The 16364-nt window shown below is 36.0% G+C and overlaps 2 protein-coding genes across 5 annotated transcripts in view; one reads left to right on the top strand and one right to left on the bottom strand.

Annotated features, from left to right (window-relative positions):
• EXOC4 (exocyst complex component 4) overlaps nt 1–16364 on the top strand; it is an 816109-nt gene that overhangs the window by 316496 nt on the left and 483249 nt on the right. The window contains exon 10 of one of the 4 annotated variants that reach the window (XM_050782437.1): nt 388–2404. The exons of the other annotated variants lie outside the window; for them this stretch is intronic. Coding sequence (XP_050638394.1) covers nt 388–455 — 68 coding nt within the window. The 3' untranslated portion in view covers nt 456–2404. Of the gene's footprint in view, nt 1–387; nt 2405–16364 lie in introns of those variants that run through there. 4 annotated transcript variants of the gene reach the window in all.
• CHCHD3 (coiled-coil-helix-coiled-coil-helix domain containing 3) overlaps nt 1–16364 on the bottom strand; it is a 1241194-nt gene that overhangs the window by 788880 nt on the left and 435950 nt on the right. The window lies entirely within an intron of this gene.

Here is a 16364-nt window from a genome sequence, read left to right as displayed (position 1 = left end):
ACCTTAGGCCCCAGAGTTGTTTGGAGATCGCCTTGAGTACTCATTAAAATACAGATTACTGGAAATGGCCTTCCGAGTTTTCTTGATTCAGTAGCCTTAGGGTAGAGTTGCCAGATAAAATACAAGATGCCTAATTAAGTTTGAATTTCAGATATATGGTAACCAGTCTTTTAAATATGTCCCATGAAATATTTGGAACATACTTATACTAAAATAATTCACTGTTTATCTGAAATTTTAATTTAACTGTGCTAAATTCATTGTTTATCTCAAATTTGAATCTTCTGGGTTTTTGTTTTTGTTTTCGGTTTTGTTTTGACTAAATCTGGAAAACTGAGTCTGGGGTGGGGCAGTTTGAATTGGCATGTCGAATGTGTTCCTTCCCAGGTGATCCTACTGGTGGTTCAGGACAACGCTTTGAGAACTTCTCGATACCCGCAGCTGGATGGATCTGAGGAGTATGTTGACGATCATTTACAAATAACTGCAGCAGAAGGCATCACATTCCCTGGGAGTTCAAAATGTATGCAAGATACAAGGCAATAATGTTAGTGTCAAAATAGTTGCACTTTAGTGGGGGTTATATATTTGTGGTTAAATCTTTAAAATAAGGAACATGAGTTTGAGATCATTTGTAAAGGTATGTAACTAAGTGCATTGGCCTAAATGAAAATATAGGTTCCATCTTTTTGGGCTCATTTTAATTGAGCTATACTTTCATGAACTTCAAATTTATAGCTTTTTAATGCCAGGAATTATTTTTGGAGTTGGGAATGATAGAGCCCAGGATGAAACCTTAAACTCATCTGTACTTTATCTATAATCCCTTTAAGTCAGAAGCCAGTAATTAGAGTCATACAGGAGGCAGTGTAGAGAGATTATTTCATGGGCTTTAGAGCTATTTCTCATTTGTGTAGTGGAAATAATCATAGTACCTATCTCATAGGATTGTTGTGAGCATGATGTGCAAGGGTACACATAGAACATGGTGTAGCTTGCTGGACACAGTGGCTTACACTTGTAATTCCAGCACTTTCGAAGGCTGAGGTGGGCGTATCATGAGGTCAGGAGTTGAGACCAGCCTGACCAACATGTTAAAACCCTGTCTCTACTAAAAATACAAAAAATTACCTGGACGTGGTGGCGGGCGCTTGTAATCCCAGCTACTTGGGAGGCTGAGGCAGGAGAATCGCTTGAACCCAGGAGGCAGAGCTTGCAGTGAACCGAGATTGCGCCACTGCACTCCAGCCTGGGCAACAGAGCTAGACTCCCTCTCAAAAAAGAAAAAAAGAACATGGTTTAGCATACAGTGAGCACTTAAGTGCAGACTAGAGTAGGATTAGAATTAATAAAACTCAAATCCTCAATTTAGTAGGTAAGTTTTTAAGACATTGTTAACAAATCCTCTGAGTCTGGTTGGTTTTTTTTTTTTGACTAAGAAACATCACGGATTCATGCGTAGACAGGAAGGTACATATTAGAACTTGGTTAGTTGGTCTACTATCCACTACAATAGAAGAGACTATTCTTGCTTTGTTGTTTGTTTTTTCCTTAATGTCTAAAACAGTACCTTTTGTATAATAGATAATAAATATTTGTGGAAAAAAAACAAAAAATGACTAACACTGGTAAATGCTTTCAATAAACTGTGTTTAAAGGATACTATGGTTAGGTGTAGATGAAGTTGTTGTATCAGAAGATTATGTTCCCGTGGATATAACATTAGACTAAAAGTTCACAATACCTCAAACAATGAACCTGGACACATATACACAATCATACAGAATGTCAAGAAAAATGGAAATGTTTTAAATGTCTGATATAAGAACAGTCACTTGGTTTTTCTTCTCTTTTTTAACCTTTCGATATACTATGCTGGCTTAAGAAAACCACCTTTATTATTCTTAAAAGTAAATTTAGGCCGGGCACGGTGGCTCATGCCTGTAATCCCAGCACTTTGGGAGGCCGAGGCGGGCGGATCATGAGGTCAGGAGATCGAGACCATCCTGGCTAACACAGTGAAACCCCATCTCTACTAAAGAATACAAAAAAAAAAAAAATTAGCCGGGCGTAGTGGTGAGCGCCTATAGTCCCAGCTACTCGGGAGGCTGAGGCAGGAGAATGGCGTGAACCCAGGAGGCGGAGGTTGCAGTGAGCCAAGATTGTGCCATTGCACTCCAGCCTGGGCGACAGACCAACACTCCATCTCAAAAAAACAACAACAACAACAACAACAACAACAACAAAAGTAAATTTAAATAGGCAATACATTCCCATGCTTCAGAATTTAAAAGTATAAAAGTGTATATGTTAAACATCTCCTTAAAACTCCTGTCCAATAGATACCCTGTTATCTTTCCCATGGGTTAAGTTATATCATTAGTTCCTTATATGTCATTCTAGAATTTTTTTGGCATATATAAGCGAATATATATATATATATATTTTTATATATGTACTTTTTTTCCTGTTTTACACAGATGGTAACAGTATGAACACTGTTCTGAACATCAACTTTTTTTCATTTTGTATATCATGGAGTTTTATTTCTTCATTCTTTGTTATGGCAAGAGTATTACATTGTATTGTTACACCATAATTTATATAACCAGTCCTCTGTTAATATGCATTCATGTTGTTTCTAATCCTTTACTATCACAAGTAATGCTACAGTATAACCATCCTTGCATGCATGTGCTAATATGTCTGTAAGATAAATTCCTGGAAGTGGCATTTGCGGGTCAAACCCTTATATTCCAGGGTTTGTGCATTTGTAGTTTTGATGGATGCTGCCCGTCTTAGTTCATTTTCTGCTGCTATAACAGAATATCATAGACTAGATAATTTATAAAGAACAAAAGTGTATTTGGCTCATGCTTCTAGAGACTGGAAAGTCCCAGAGCATGGCACTGGCATCTGGTGAGGGGCATTCCATAACAGAAGGACAAAAGGCAGAAATGAACACAAGAGACAGAAATATGGGCCTGAATTTATACTTTTATTCTGAGCTCACTCCTGTGATAACTAATTTATTCCCATGATAAGAATACTAGTTCATTCATGAGGACTCTGCCTCTTCAAGGTTCTACGTGTCAACCCAGTTACAATGGCAATTAAATTTCAACATGAGTTATGGTGCAGATGTTCAAGCCGTAGCATTGCCATCCTGCCCACCATAGTGGTTGTACTATTTTACACTTTTACCAAGTAACGTTCTTCATTCTTTACATTATTATCAATATATTGTGTTAACACACTCTTGACTCATTCCCATTCTGATATGTAAGAATGTTTTGTTTTAGTTTGAATTTATATTTCTCTTGTGAGATTGCACATGTTTTCATATATTTAAGAACTTTTTACATTTCCTTTTCTGTGACCTGTATCCTCATATTATTTTGAATAATTTTCAGTTGCCTCTTTTTCCCCCTTACTGATTCGTAGGATTTTTTTTTTTTTTTTAATCTGGGAATGTAGCAATTTGAGATATGAGATTCCAGTTTTTTCCCATTTATACCTTGGCTTTCCTTAGCATAATTTTTGCCATGCAGAAATGTTTAATCTTTATTTTATTTAATATAACAAACTTTTCTTCGACATATTCTACATTTGTGACACAGTTATAAAAGACTTCCACCAGCTGAGGTTATAAATAAGGAATTTTGTCATACTTTTAAAGTAACTTTTGTAGTTTGTTTTTCATTTAAATTTTCAATTCGTTTGGCAGTTATCTAGGTATAGGTTATGAGGAAATCATTCGACTTCTGCCTTGACTTTGTTTTATTTATGACTTCACGATTTCCACCAGTTTTCATTGAGTATCATTTATGTATCAGGAAATTTGGTGGGTGTCCCTCATAGAGCATATTAAAACTTAGTTGGATGACTAGGATTTCCAAAACAAATAATGAATGAAAAATCATATGAAGTGTTATGGTAGAGATGTTTGGGAATGCATAGACAGGAGTGATTCATGCTTTCTTTGTATAGGAAAGAACAGGACTCAGAATAAGGAAATAGTTATACCATACTCATCTTTGAAGTCAGAAATATCTTAAAACAGTTTAGTTTTATGAAACTGAAGGATTTATTTAGAAGAACAGATACAGTCTGAATTATAAGAATGTTGATGTACAGTATGAATAGACCAACTGATAGGATTCATGTTTATAAGACTGGCAGCTTTCTACTGATATTTTTTAGCAAGGTAAAAATAAATAAGTAAGCAAATAAATAGGACTAAGAAAACCAATTTGAGAGAGTTTTCAAGATGTTGGAGAGGGTAGTAATATAAGAACACTAACTTCCCAACTATGTGATTTTGGAACTCCCTTTGAGAAAAAAAAAGAATAATTAATAAAGATTTTTTAAAAGGCCAGATTAATAATAAACAACAAAAGCCTCAGATAACTTGAAAGGTGAGCGTATAAACTGCGAGGTAATAATATTAAATGTATAATACTTTGTACAGCCAATAAAAGCAAGTAAGAATTTTCAGTCACTCTATAGGACTTTAATGCAAGCGACAACAAATATGTTAGACATACCCAAAGGACTTGACTAATAAGAGAAGAGCTTCAGTTTTGAAAGTAAGATAAAATGTATAAGTTGACATAATCTTAAGGAAAGTGAATATAGTTCTCACGTTAGGCACAAGCAGGCAGTTGTTTTCAACTAGAAAGATATGAAAGTCTTTTAAAAACTGAGTATAGATATATAACTTTATTATTAAACATGCATTAACTCAGTGTTATTAAGAGAGTAAAGAATTAGGAAGACAATATTGAGGAAGGATGTGTGGATTATATTTCAAATGTATATACGTGTGTGTGTGTGTGTGAGACATAATGATGGAGTGTTGGATTTTGTTTCCAGAGAGCCAAAAGAAATACAGAATATTTAATTATTCTTCAAATTTTCACACAGTATTTTGCCTTTCATTCATGAAGATGAATATTATTCTTTTCCTTCATAATCAAATGCCCAAGTTTCCAGGCTGCTTCCAGTGAATGTGTGGCTTCTGCTAGAGATTCTGTATTTTACAGATTCTATATTTTACCTAATATTTTACATCTCTGTCACCTTTGGAATATGTTTATGAGGTCTGTGCTTATCACGAGTGTACACACTTGTCTTTCTGTTCACCACTAAATTTTATAAGATAATGGTGGAACACAATAAAATATCACATAGTTACCTAGCCGTTTCTATACCAAGATGTCAGTCCTGCTGAAATTGAATTGTGAGCTGGCCGGAAAGGCTGCAGTGGATTAATAGCAAATATTTGACAGTTCAAATTTGGTATATAAAAGTTAGCAGTGTCAATATATAATTTATAATAGATGGCACTGTGAATGTTGATGACCTCATGCATGTAGAGCCTCTGTACACTTTTAATGTTGTCGGGAGAGTTTTTAGACTGAAGATTGGGAACTGGAGGTCCTACACTCTCACCGGTTAGTGATCATCCAGTTTAGTCACATTATTTTATAGTAGGAGAGTGAAACCTGAAGAAGTAATTTTTCTGTGTGTACGAAGCAAATTTGGTAGTAGAGATTAACAGGTTTTCTGTCTTGTTTCATTGCTTTTCTTTCAGCACATGTTGGTCTTTCACCATCGTGGTTTTCAACTCTCAGTGTACCACGTGTGATTCATGGTAAAAGTGCAGATTCCTGATCTCCAACCTCAGAGATTTTGATTTAGCTGGTCTGGGATGTGGGCCCAAGAATCTCAGATGCAGATGGCTCTTGTGGCAGGCACACTTTGAGAAGGCTAGACCATGTCATGCGTGAAACTGAAATACATAGAAGTTATATATCCAAGGTCACACATGTAGGAAATGGGGAAACCAGGACTCCTATCCACTCCTCAGTATTTTTTTTTGATGTATGTTTTTTCACATTCTAGAAATTGAAGTGACTCACTCGACCTAGAGGTTTGGAACAAGATTTAAAAGCATCTAAAATCAACATGATGCCAGTTCTTAGGGTGATGTATGCTTATTAATAAGAAGTAAAATTACCCAGCATGGGCCAGCTTTAATTAGGCATTTTAAAGAAGTAAGACTGTGCTACCTAATATTTGAAAATTGATTTAATTTGGAACTGATTATCAATGGTAATTTAAGTTTTGGTATCCCATCTTCACTCCTGCTGAGCAACCTGGGTGGCCTTATCTTCCATGACAGTGAAATTTAAAATTATTTCAAACTCTGCCTTTAAGTAACTTAGAATCTTGCAGAAGATACAACTTATACACAGATTTAAAGAATGGTATTTTAAAAAGTGATTATTAAATGATCACTTGTGTAGCTCTCGATCATGTAATGGTTTAGAGGAGGAGAGACAAGTTTCAGTCAGAACTGTGTTGGGATAAGCCCCTTTGATGGGGCTTAATCTGAAAGGGAGCCCTGTCTGATCAAAAGTCACCAGACAGAAGGGAGCCAGTGAGTGTGGAAATTACTAATAAAAATGAAGAAAGGTGTCTTCGCCTTTTTGTGCCAATTTAGCAAAATACCACAGATTGAGTAATTTGTAAAAAAGAGAGATTTAGGCCAGGCCCAGTGGCTCATGCCTATAATCCCAGCATTTTGGGAGGCTGAGACAGGTAGATCACATGAAGTCAGGAGTTTGAGACCATCCTAGCCAACGTGGTGAATCTCTACTAAATATACAAAAACTTAGCCAGGCATGGTGGCACACGCCTGTAGTCTAAGGTCCTTGGGAGGCTGAGGCCAGGCATGAGAATTACTTGAACCCAGGAGTCAGTGGTTGCAGTGAGCCAAGATTGTGCCACCGCACACCAGCCTAGGTGACAGAGTGAGACTTTGCCTCAAAGCAAAAAAAAAAAAATAAAATAAAATTAGTTTTCTCACAGTTCCAGAGGCTGGAAAGTCTGAGACCAAGGTGCTGGCAAGTTTGGCTGTTTGGCTGTCTGGTGAGAGCTGCATCCTCCAGTGAGGAGGACACTCAGGGTCCTGATGTGGTGGAAAGCAGAAGAGTAAGAGAGCTGAAAGCTACAAGAATTCTATTTTTCTAAGTAACATAATCTCATTCATAAGGGAGGACCGTCATGGCCTGATCACCTCTGAAAGGCACCAGCTCTTAATTACCATCACATTGGCAGCACTGGAATTTTAAAAGGGATACGTTGAAACTATAGCAGAAGGTTAATGAAAAATTAGTATTTGCTGGGAAGGTATGCACGGGAATTTTCTTTGTTAGTGAGTTACTGGGTGAAAATATACAATGATGTATACAAAATATGCAATGACTGTAATGAAAGAGTGGTAGTGTTTGTGAATAAGGGATTTAAGTGTCAATAGGTATCAAAGAAAGGAAGCAATTATTTGGATGGTCATACTTGTGCTTAGAGGTTCTTTACTACACCACCCCAGTCTGTTTTCTTTTGTTTCTGCATTGTTACAGCTTATTTAAATAACAGATTCTTGTCTGAAATGCTTTGTAAATTCCTCCAAATTTGCACCAAGGCAAACAGTACATCTGAATTGTAGCAGTGAATAATTGAACAGGCTAAAACATGAACTGGAAAAGATGACTGGAACTGAAAAATCAATAAGCTTAGGGAAAAAAAACTTGTAAAAGCTTATTCAATATAAAAAAAAGAATAAATCAAGAATAATAAATATCCAAGTTGCTTCTATAATCGTTTTACTTTGAACAATATAAATTTTTTTAAAAAAATTGATAGTCTTCTTGTGTGTACATGAAAGATTTCTAGCATTTGAAAGGTTACAGCAGAATAAAGGAAGTACAAGCAAAAAAATACATAAAAAGAATTCCTTCCAGCATAACAAAAATCGCGTTAGTGAAATGATAAACTTTAATGTAGATATATTATTGAATTGAAGAGCTGTTGGCATTCCAGGGAAGCTTTTGGGGTCCCTAAATGTCATTCCACTGAAACAGCATGATTGTGATTGCTGATTAATAATCCAAGAATAATGATCTCTGAATATGGTCTATAGTGATTTAAAAAGGCTTATGACCAGCTTCTCATTTGAAACTACTAGACAATTTTCAATTTAATAATCTTAGTTTCCCACTATGAAAATGAGGATTGCTTGGGGGTAAGAGTCTATTATTTTTGAATTTTTGAGTTAGACATCTTCCATTCACCAGAAAGCACTATCCAGATTCTAAGATAATATTTCAGGATACGACCATATGGCAAAGCACTTACTATATGTAGGTAATATGAAATTATACCAGTTCTAAAACAAACAAATGAAAGGATGTGGTCATATATAGCAGTGGTAATACATGAACACTTAGATCTTGAGTATAGTTAATATGTTGACTGTGGAGTTATCCAGTTAATAACAAAAAAATACTTACCTGTAATATATAGGATACTTACAACTTTATATATATTGTTAGAGATGGAAGGAACCCCATTTTTACACAATGACAAAACTTAGTTCTGGAGAGGTGAATTGACTTGTTATTGACAGAGATAAATAAGCACCAGATCTTTTGGGCACCAGTGTAGATAAACCATGATGCTACTTAGAAGAATAGAGGAAGAACCAGTTTCAGCGCCATATAGTATACTTAGGATAGCCCTTCACTCACCTCATTGCCCTCTCTGGTAAGTCATCATCTCTGGTCCTCTACTTAGGCCCATCTAGTTGAGGCGCTTCTGTAAGGGGGAATCAGGTACCTGGAAAGCTATGATAATACACCCTAAAGTATACAGTCCTGCAGAACTCCCTCAACTCCCCTCCCTGCTTTTCTTCTTTTGAGACAAGGTTTCTCTCTATTGTCTAGGCTCTGTTGGGCAGTGGCATGGTCATAGCTCACTACAGCCTTCCACCCCTGGCCCCAAGTGATCCTCCTACCTTGGCCTCACAAAGTGCTGGGATTAGAGGCATGAGCCATTGCACCTTGCCAAACCAGGTCTTTAACTGCCAGCCTACGGTTTGATTCATTGCTGTCAGCAGTGTAGATTCCTGTGTTAAGTACAAATTAACGATGTTGGGGACTTCATGCATTTCTACTGTGTAGAGAGATTCTTCAGCTTTGTGAAATCTTAAAATACCTTTGGTTACATGTTATTTTTTCCAGTTATTATTTAGGATATTTGAAACATTTTGTATTCTCACAGTGCTTCTTAGTACCATGAGTTATTAAGTAAGACTGCTAATAAGTTGCTGTGCCTATTAATAGTTTGTGATTATAAATTATTTGTAAGTGATATCTGATGTAAGTATAAAGAGTGTAATATATATAAGAAGTAGCTCTGGCTCTTGAAAAGAGAGTGTGTGTGTATGTTTGTGCACATGTGTTTGTGTACATGCATGTGTTTGTATACATGCATAATCATATAGTCATGTATAATTATATATGATTTATACAAATATGAACTCTGTATACATATATGTTTACACATACACTAAAATGCACACACTTACTTGCTTTCTTAGATATTTAGGGAATGAATTAGATTGAATCTAGATTATAAGCTTCTTCACTAAGGGGTTTGCTTCTTGAGGGTAGACATTTTCTCTTGTTTTTTTACTTCATAGACACTGAATGAAATATTTGTTGCTTGCCCTGATTTTGGGATTGGGTAAATTGTTACATTTCTCTAAAGAATAATTAAGATCAGGGTGCTTTGTGTGTGTATAAGCCAGTCACTTTGTCTAGAGGATTGGTGAGCTGCAACCACTGATAGCTGCCTTGACCCTGAAGTATCTGCTCTTTATGTGAATGAAGAATGAAGCTCGTGATCAGTGTGACCACTGCTTCTCAGAAATGCAAATTTTCTCACTCTTGTGAATATTGTACCTACACCTCATGCTGGCTGCTCTCCTCTTCTTCTTTTCGTTTTTTTCTCATTATAACTTTGTCTCTGTCCATTGTACCCAGATATATCCGAAAAGTTGTCACCTGCAGAGATGCTATTTGGTGAAGATGTGAAACCTCTTAAGAGTTAAGAATGATCCTTTATCTTCAGCGTTGATGATAAACCTGTTAGAAACAAATTTTTGGATGGGATATTGTAATACAAATGAAACTGTTGGTGAAACAGATGACCTGATTGTTTCATGTGCGTTTATATTATCTATATTGGTAATTTGCTCCACAGGATCAGATAATTATGAGTATACACATGTGTTGAAAAGAGATGCATTCAATTCACAGCTATGGAAGTTTTAAAGTGATTTTTCCCCCCAAAGAAGTCAGAATGTATTCATTTTTTCTTGTCATTTCCTTCTTAGCTTAGAGTTACCCATTATGGCTTCCTAATTTCATTGCTACCACATTGTCCGAGTCTTCATCACCTCAGGCCTGAGTTACTGTACACTTAATGCTTGTCTCTCCTGTTTCTGGTTCATTCTATATACTGTATACTTCAGCAGACATTTATTTACCATGGTGGTGATAGTGGTGATAAGATTTGAGTTTTAGACTAGAGGGCATAATTCATCAAAAAGTGCACAAGAGAGGTATTGGTTTGTAATTTTTAAAGCACTAACTTCAAAATTGCCCCCCACCCAATTAAAAAATAATTGTGGACCTATAACATATACAGTACCACTTTAGATGGTGAAAACGTTTAATATATTTACTGAATTGAAGTAGTTTGTTGATTTAAAAATTCTTCTATGACGGTAGGATATGGTAATGGGACGATTCTAGAGAGGAGCAAATCCGGTATGTAGCATGTTCGTTGTCCAAAGAGGACTATTTCTGGGAATGAGTAGAGCATTTTTGAAATTAACATTGTAATAAGCACAATGCAGCAATGAAGGTTTAAATCATAGTGGTGCCTCTCTCCTCCCTGGCTTCCCTGATGCCCAGTGGTATACAATTCAAAAATATCTGATGAGCAGTTATAACATTTCTCTGATTTTCCCCTTTCTTTTCTTCATCTCCAGGTTCATCTTAAATGAACCTCTCCTTGGTCCCATAAGGCCAGTCTGTTTTTGCATTCCTCAATTCTGATTTCTTTTGGCAGGAGGACTAGATGTGGTTGACAGATTATATCTGAAAAGGGCTTTGGTAATTGCTCGTTCTCTTCAGCGACTGTGTTGCTGACAGATGGGCATAGTGAATATTGAAAGTGTTCTGGACCTCCTCTTACTCCTTCAGCTCATGAGCACTGCCAGCATTTTTCTTATTATCCATTAGCAAATTTTAAAAGAATTGCTTGGATCTTTACATCTTTTTGGACCTATAACTAAATCACATGTATGGCTAGGTTCTTTCCCACCTCTTCTACCCCCCCGTTATGTATTTTTTGGAATAGAGAAAATTCTCAAGATGTTAGTGCAGGCTGGCATGAATGGGTGCCAACAGTCCTTACAGACTTGTTAAAAGATTTATTTTTTGCCTGAGAGTTACACATATGGCCTAGAATGATAATATTAGGATCTGTGTTGGTTGGGATAATTGGCAGATCACACCTTAAGAAAAGTGATTGGTTGGCTTGTTTCTTTCATTTTAATCTGTTGTCTCCGTCACAGTCAAATTAGCATTATGTAGTATGTTACTACACTTAAAAAATTATTTAACCCATTTATAGAGGGTATCTGTCAGTTGCATTTGAATTATTTAAAATATTTTCTTACATGGCCAATTTAGTAACGGCAAGCAAAACCAAAATGAGCAAAGGAGAGGATCCCAATAATCCCAGATCTGTAAAGTGGATTTCTCAAGGGGGTAGAGATAACCACCTAGCTATTGCTAAATGTGATCTCACTCAGTTGAAAAAGAAACAATCAGAAGTGAGCAATAGGAGCCATGAAACCAGTGAAGACTTGTTGCCAACGTGGAGATAGAAGATATTGGTCTACAGGGTACTGTTGGAGAGGTAACTGTGAGGCCTTTACACCCAGACAGCCCTTCTGTCCACCGCAAGTCTTTACTGAACTCCTCGAGATTTAGGGCCAATTAATTCATCTGTTTTAAGATGAATTCATCTGGGTAATCTGTTTTAAGATTAAATTAACTTGTTTGTTCTTGCTTTCCAGATCTCTTATTCACTGCATGTGTGTATGTGGGTATGTGAGTGAGAGTGAGAAAGATAATATGCCCCGGGTTGGATATCTATTTTCATTGATTATTAAGTAGAAGAAGATGCTCACATACTTATAGGTACAGAGGCTTCAACATAGCAGTCTTTCACAGTGTGAGTTATGATAGACGTAATCTAAGAGTAAATTATACAAGTGATAGGGCCGGGACAGACCTTTATTAAATTTTGGGTACTATTGTAGATTAGAAAAGTAAAATGTGTCACCTCTACTTATCTTTAAACATTCACTCTATTTAATGTATTCATCAGACCTCAAGAAGCTTGCAAGTATATTCTGAGGTTACAAATTTGTATTTTCTTTGTAAGTAATATTTAGTAATATTTTCCTTTATGGAAAAACATTTAAAATCTAAAAATGCCACTGTGTGCCAATGTCCTGTATACCTCGTTCTCAGTTTTCATTCTCTTCTAATAACTGTTTCTAAGAAAACTATTTTTTACAAATTATTCCAATGATTACTTTAAAATTAGAAGATCTCTTAAATAGCATTAGTGTGATTTACAGCAGAGATAACTAAGTTCCCCAAAAGTTAAGTTACATGTTTAAGATTACACAACAAGTTAAGTCAGAGTATGGAGAGGAACCTAGATCCTCTCATCCTTGTTCAGTCCTTTTGACTCTAATGTTGCCTTCTATCACATTCTCAGTCTGGCTGGGTTGGCTGCAAAATGTCAAGGGTATGCTGTTTGCAGTCTAATTTAGCAATTATGATCAATGTTGTCATCCATGTTTTAATAATAGAATTATAGAATTAAAATTTGTTTTCCATAGGCCGTCTTTGTAAAAAATGCTCAATACATATTTATTAATTGAGTGAATGAAACTGGTAGTTTTGTTTATGCACTTTTTCTGACTTTCAAAAAAAAAAAAGTTAAAATCAGAAAAGAAACCAAAATGGATCCATCTGACTTATTTGGAAGGACATTATTGCATAATGAAATACCAACACAGTCACATTATATAAGTCAGTGTTCATTATCACAGACAAATCAGCATGGTAAAGGTGATAGATTTTCAGAATAGCATAGGGATTCTTTTAATAACCCCCCCATAAATAGAAGAAAATAGTTTTCCAACTGAACATACCTTTGAATTATTACTCATATTATTGTCTTAATTTGTTGAAATTGTAGTATTTTTGTAATGTGATTGCCACATTGCTTTTCAGGAAGAGGAGATTTATGATTCTGTATCCCCTTTTGGTCCTGTTTGTCCCTTTTAAATCAGTTTCACCTCTCATCTTAGACTTATTGGGATTTTTATGAATGTACCTGACTGTCCTTAGTACATAAAAAGAAGACTCTTTTCACTTTACTTAATCCTACAAAATTTTGAGTGTAGTTCCCAGATGGCTAATTATTTATTTGGTGACTAAAAATCCAGCGTCTTGTTCTCCAGTCACATATGTGATTTTTGGATCTTAAGATATATTTTTATATCTCGTATGAGTGATCGTAGAATTTCCAGCCATTGTATTTCTTATCACTATGGCTAACTTGAATATAATAACATGATTTAAAAATATATATAACCCTGACATGGTGATGTACTTTTGAAAGCTCCTTGTATTAGCTAGTGATTTGTACAGCTGTATCAAAAAGAGTTGCCTCACTTCAGAGGATTATCAATTAATTTGCATAAATATATTTATGCTTGAGAGTTGAAGTAATGCACTATTAGTTTTATAAAACAGTTGGCATACCTGTCAAAGTTCTTAATGTTCTTTGCAGTGTTAGGGCTAGAATTTCCCAGGGCATTGAAAGAAAAAACAAAGAAACAAATCTTTGATAGTGTTGCATTCTGCTTGTTCTCTTGGGCTTGTATTGAAGAACGAGTGTGGAGGTGGTGTTGAAATTAGTTTGGAATCATGAAAAAATAAAATACAAGTCTTTGAGGTAGCTAGGGCAAAATGACTTTGCAGCGTCGCGACTGTTCTGCCCCTGTCTGAGAAAATGCTTCTTGTGCTCAGTAGCTCTTGTTAACCTGAAAAACTCTAGAATTACATAAATAATGAATGGATGCAAAATGCATTGGTTTTTGTAATGTAGATGAAGGTAAGATGTCCTGTCAGAACTGTAATTTGCATATTAGAATAATTTAGTTATCCTTTTTCTTTAAAGCAATAAATGACTATGAATATTCATGATCAATTAAAATATTAATGGTATACTGATACTTTAGTTTCAGGTCTTTAGCCATCCATAAAGAGTTTCATTTAAACTTGACTAACAGTGAAGGGATACTTTAGCATAGTGTATAATATATTGGCATTTTGTCTCTGAAATGAAAATATAGTACCTGACATGAGTAAATAATTTGCTTACTCATGTAATTCATCATTTCTTTTGATAAGAAAATATTCTCTTCTTGTATAGACTAAAACAGGGACACAATGCATATATGTATTTTGGTGTTGAAGTACTGTAATTTTTTTAAGCACTAGTATTTATCTTTATTATGTAGTTAGAGTTTCATTTAGTTGCTTCAATTGACTTTTAGACTTAAAAAAATTTGTAAGTGTAAAGTGTACATACAGTGTTACTCCATCCACATTGTTGTTCAACCATCACCACCATCCGTCTCCAGAACTCTTTTTCATCTTACAAAACTGAAGCCATATCCATTAAACAATAATTCCCCATTCTCCCCTTCCTCAAGTCCCTAATTCCCTAATAATCACAATTTTACTTTTTTTTTTGAGTCGGAGTCTCACTCTGTCGCCAGGCTGGAGTGCAGCGGCATGATCTCGGCTCTCTGCAACCTCTGCCTCCCGGGTTCAAGTGATCCTCCTGCGTCAGCTTCCTGAGTAGCTGGGACTACAGGCATGCGCCACCATGCCCAGCTAATTTTTTGTATTTTTAGTAGAGATGGGGTTTCACCACGTTGGCCAGGATGGTCTTGATCTCTTGACCTTGTGGTCTGCCTGCCTTGGCCTCCCAAAGTGCTGGGATTACAGGCGTGAGCCACAGCACCCGCCCACAGTTTTATTTTCTATGAACTTGACTCCATTGATTCATATAAGTGAAATAATGCAGTGTTTGCCTCTTTGTGACTGGCTTATTTCACTTAGCGTAATGTTCTCAAAGTTTATCCACGTGGCAGTATGTGTCAGAATTCCCTTACTTTTTAAGGCTGCAGAATATTCCAAAGTATGTATACATCACATTTTGTTTATTCATTCTCCTGTTGATGGACGTGTACTTTAAATGTGTGACTTACATGGCATGTACATTATTTGGGTTGCTTTCAGCTTTTGGCTTTTGTGAATAATGCTGCTCCATGAACATGGGTATACAAATATTTTTTTGAGACCCTGCTTTTAATTCTTTTGGATGTTTACTCAGAACTGGAATTGTTGGATCTCGTGGTAATTTTATTGTTATTTTTTTTGAGGGATCTCCCTACTGTTTTCCATACGACTACAGCATTTGACTTTTCCATCAGTAGAGCCCGTAGGTTCCAATTTCTCTACAACCTCGCCAACACGCCTACATTTCTATTTAATATATTGATTTTTAAGTTATAAAAGTTTGCATATTCTTATTGTAGAGATTCAAACGATTCAGAGAGGTGTGAAGTAAACTTGAAAATCCTTCTTTATTTTCTCTCTGACTCTAGAAACATTGATTAACACTGATTGAATCAGATCCAAGATGAAGTTTCAAATTCCTCTAAAAATCTTCCCAAGAAAGCTTTTTAACACCCTCCCACACATATCTGTAGATAATTGTCTTCTCTTTTGAGCTTCTCTTTTAAGGTACTGCATCTTAGTACAGTGACTTCCATTTAGTGAATGCTACTGAACGTGGGTTTGTGTCAGACATTGTACTATCCACATAGTTTTCAACTTTATAGCATCAGCAGTACCGAAGTCATAGTGCCTGGCAAGTCATAGGTGTTCAAAATATATATGATACATGAATACACAGGTCCAGTCTGGGAGGAACTTTTCAGGAAGTAACTAACATAGGCCTCTTTCCTTTCCAGTGCAGTATAAGCAGTCTCACGCTGGTGTTGCTTTGAGCATGCATTTTCCATGTTGTATAATATAATATTGCTTTAAGGCACACACTGGGCCTATGAAGACTGGGCCTTTGTTTCCTGCTGCTTTTGATACAGGACCAGAAAATGTTTGGACCCACCAACTGTTCTCTGATTTGTTAACACTGGCTCAGAATTATGGAAGTTTGAAGTTGGCTGGAAGCTATGAGATGATTCAGTGAGAACCTTATTTAATAACTGAAGAGACTGACATAGTCAAAGACTTCTACTGTTGCTAGGAACAGCACTTGTTTTAACC

Source organism: Macaca thibetana, chromosome 3, assembly GCF_024542745.1.
Source record: "Macaca thibetana thibetana isolate TM-01 chromosome 3, ASM2454274v1, whole genome shotgun sequence".
In the NCBI taxonomy this organism is placed as follows: Eukaryota; Metazoa; Chordata; class Mammalia; order Primates; family Cercopithecidae; genus Macaca; species Macaca thibetana.
Note: the sequence above shows the minus strand (reverse complement) of the source record. Positions and strands in the feature narration are given on the sequence as shown.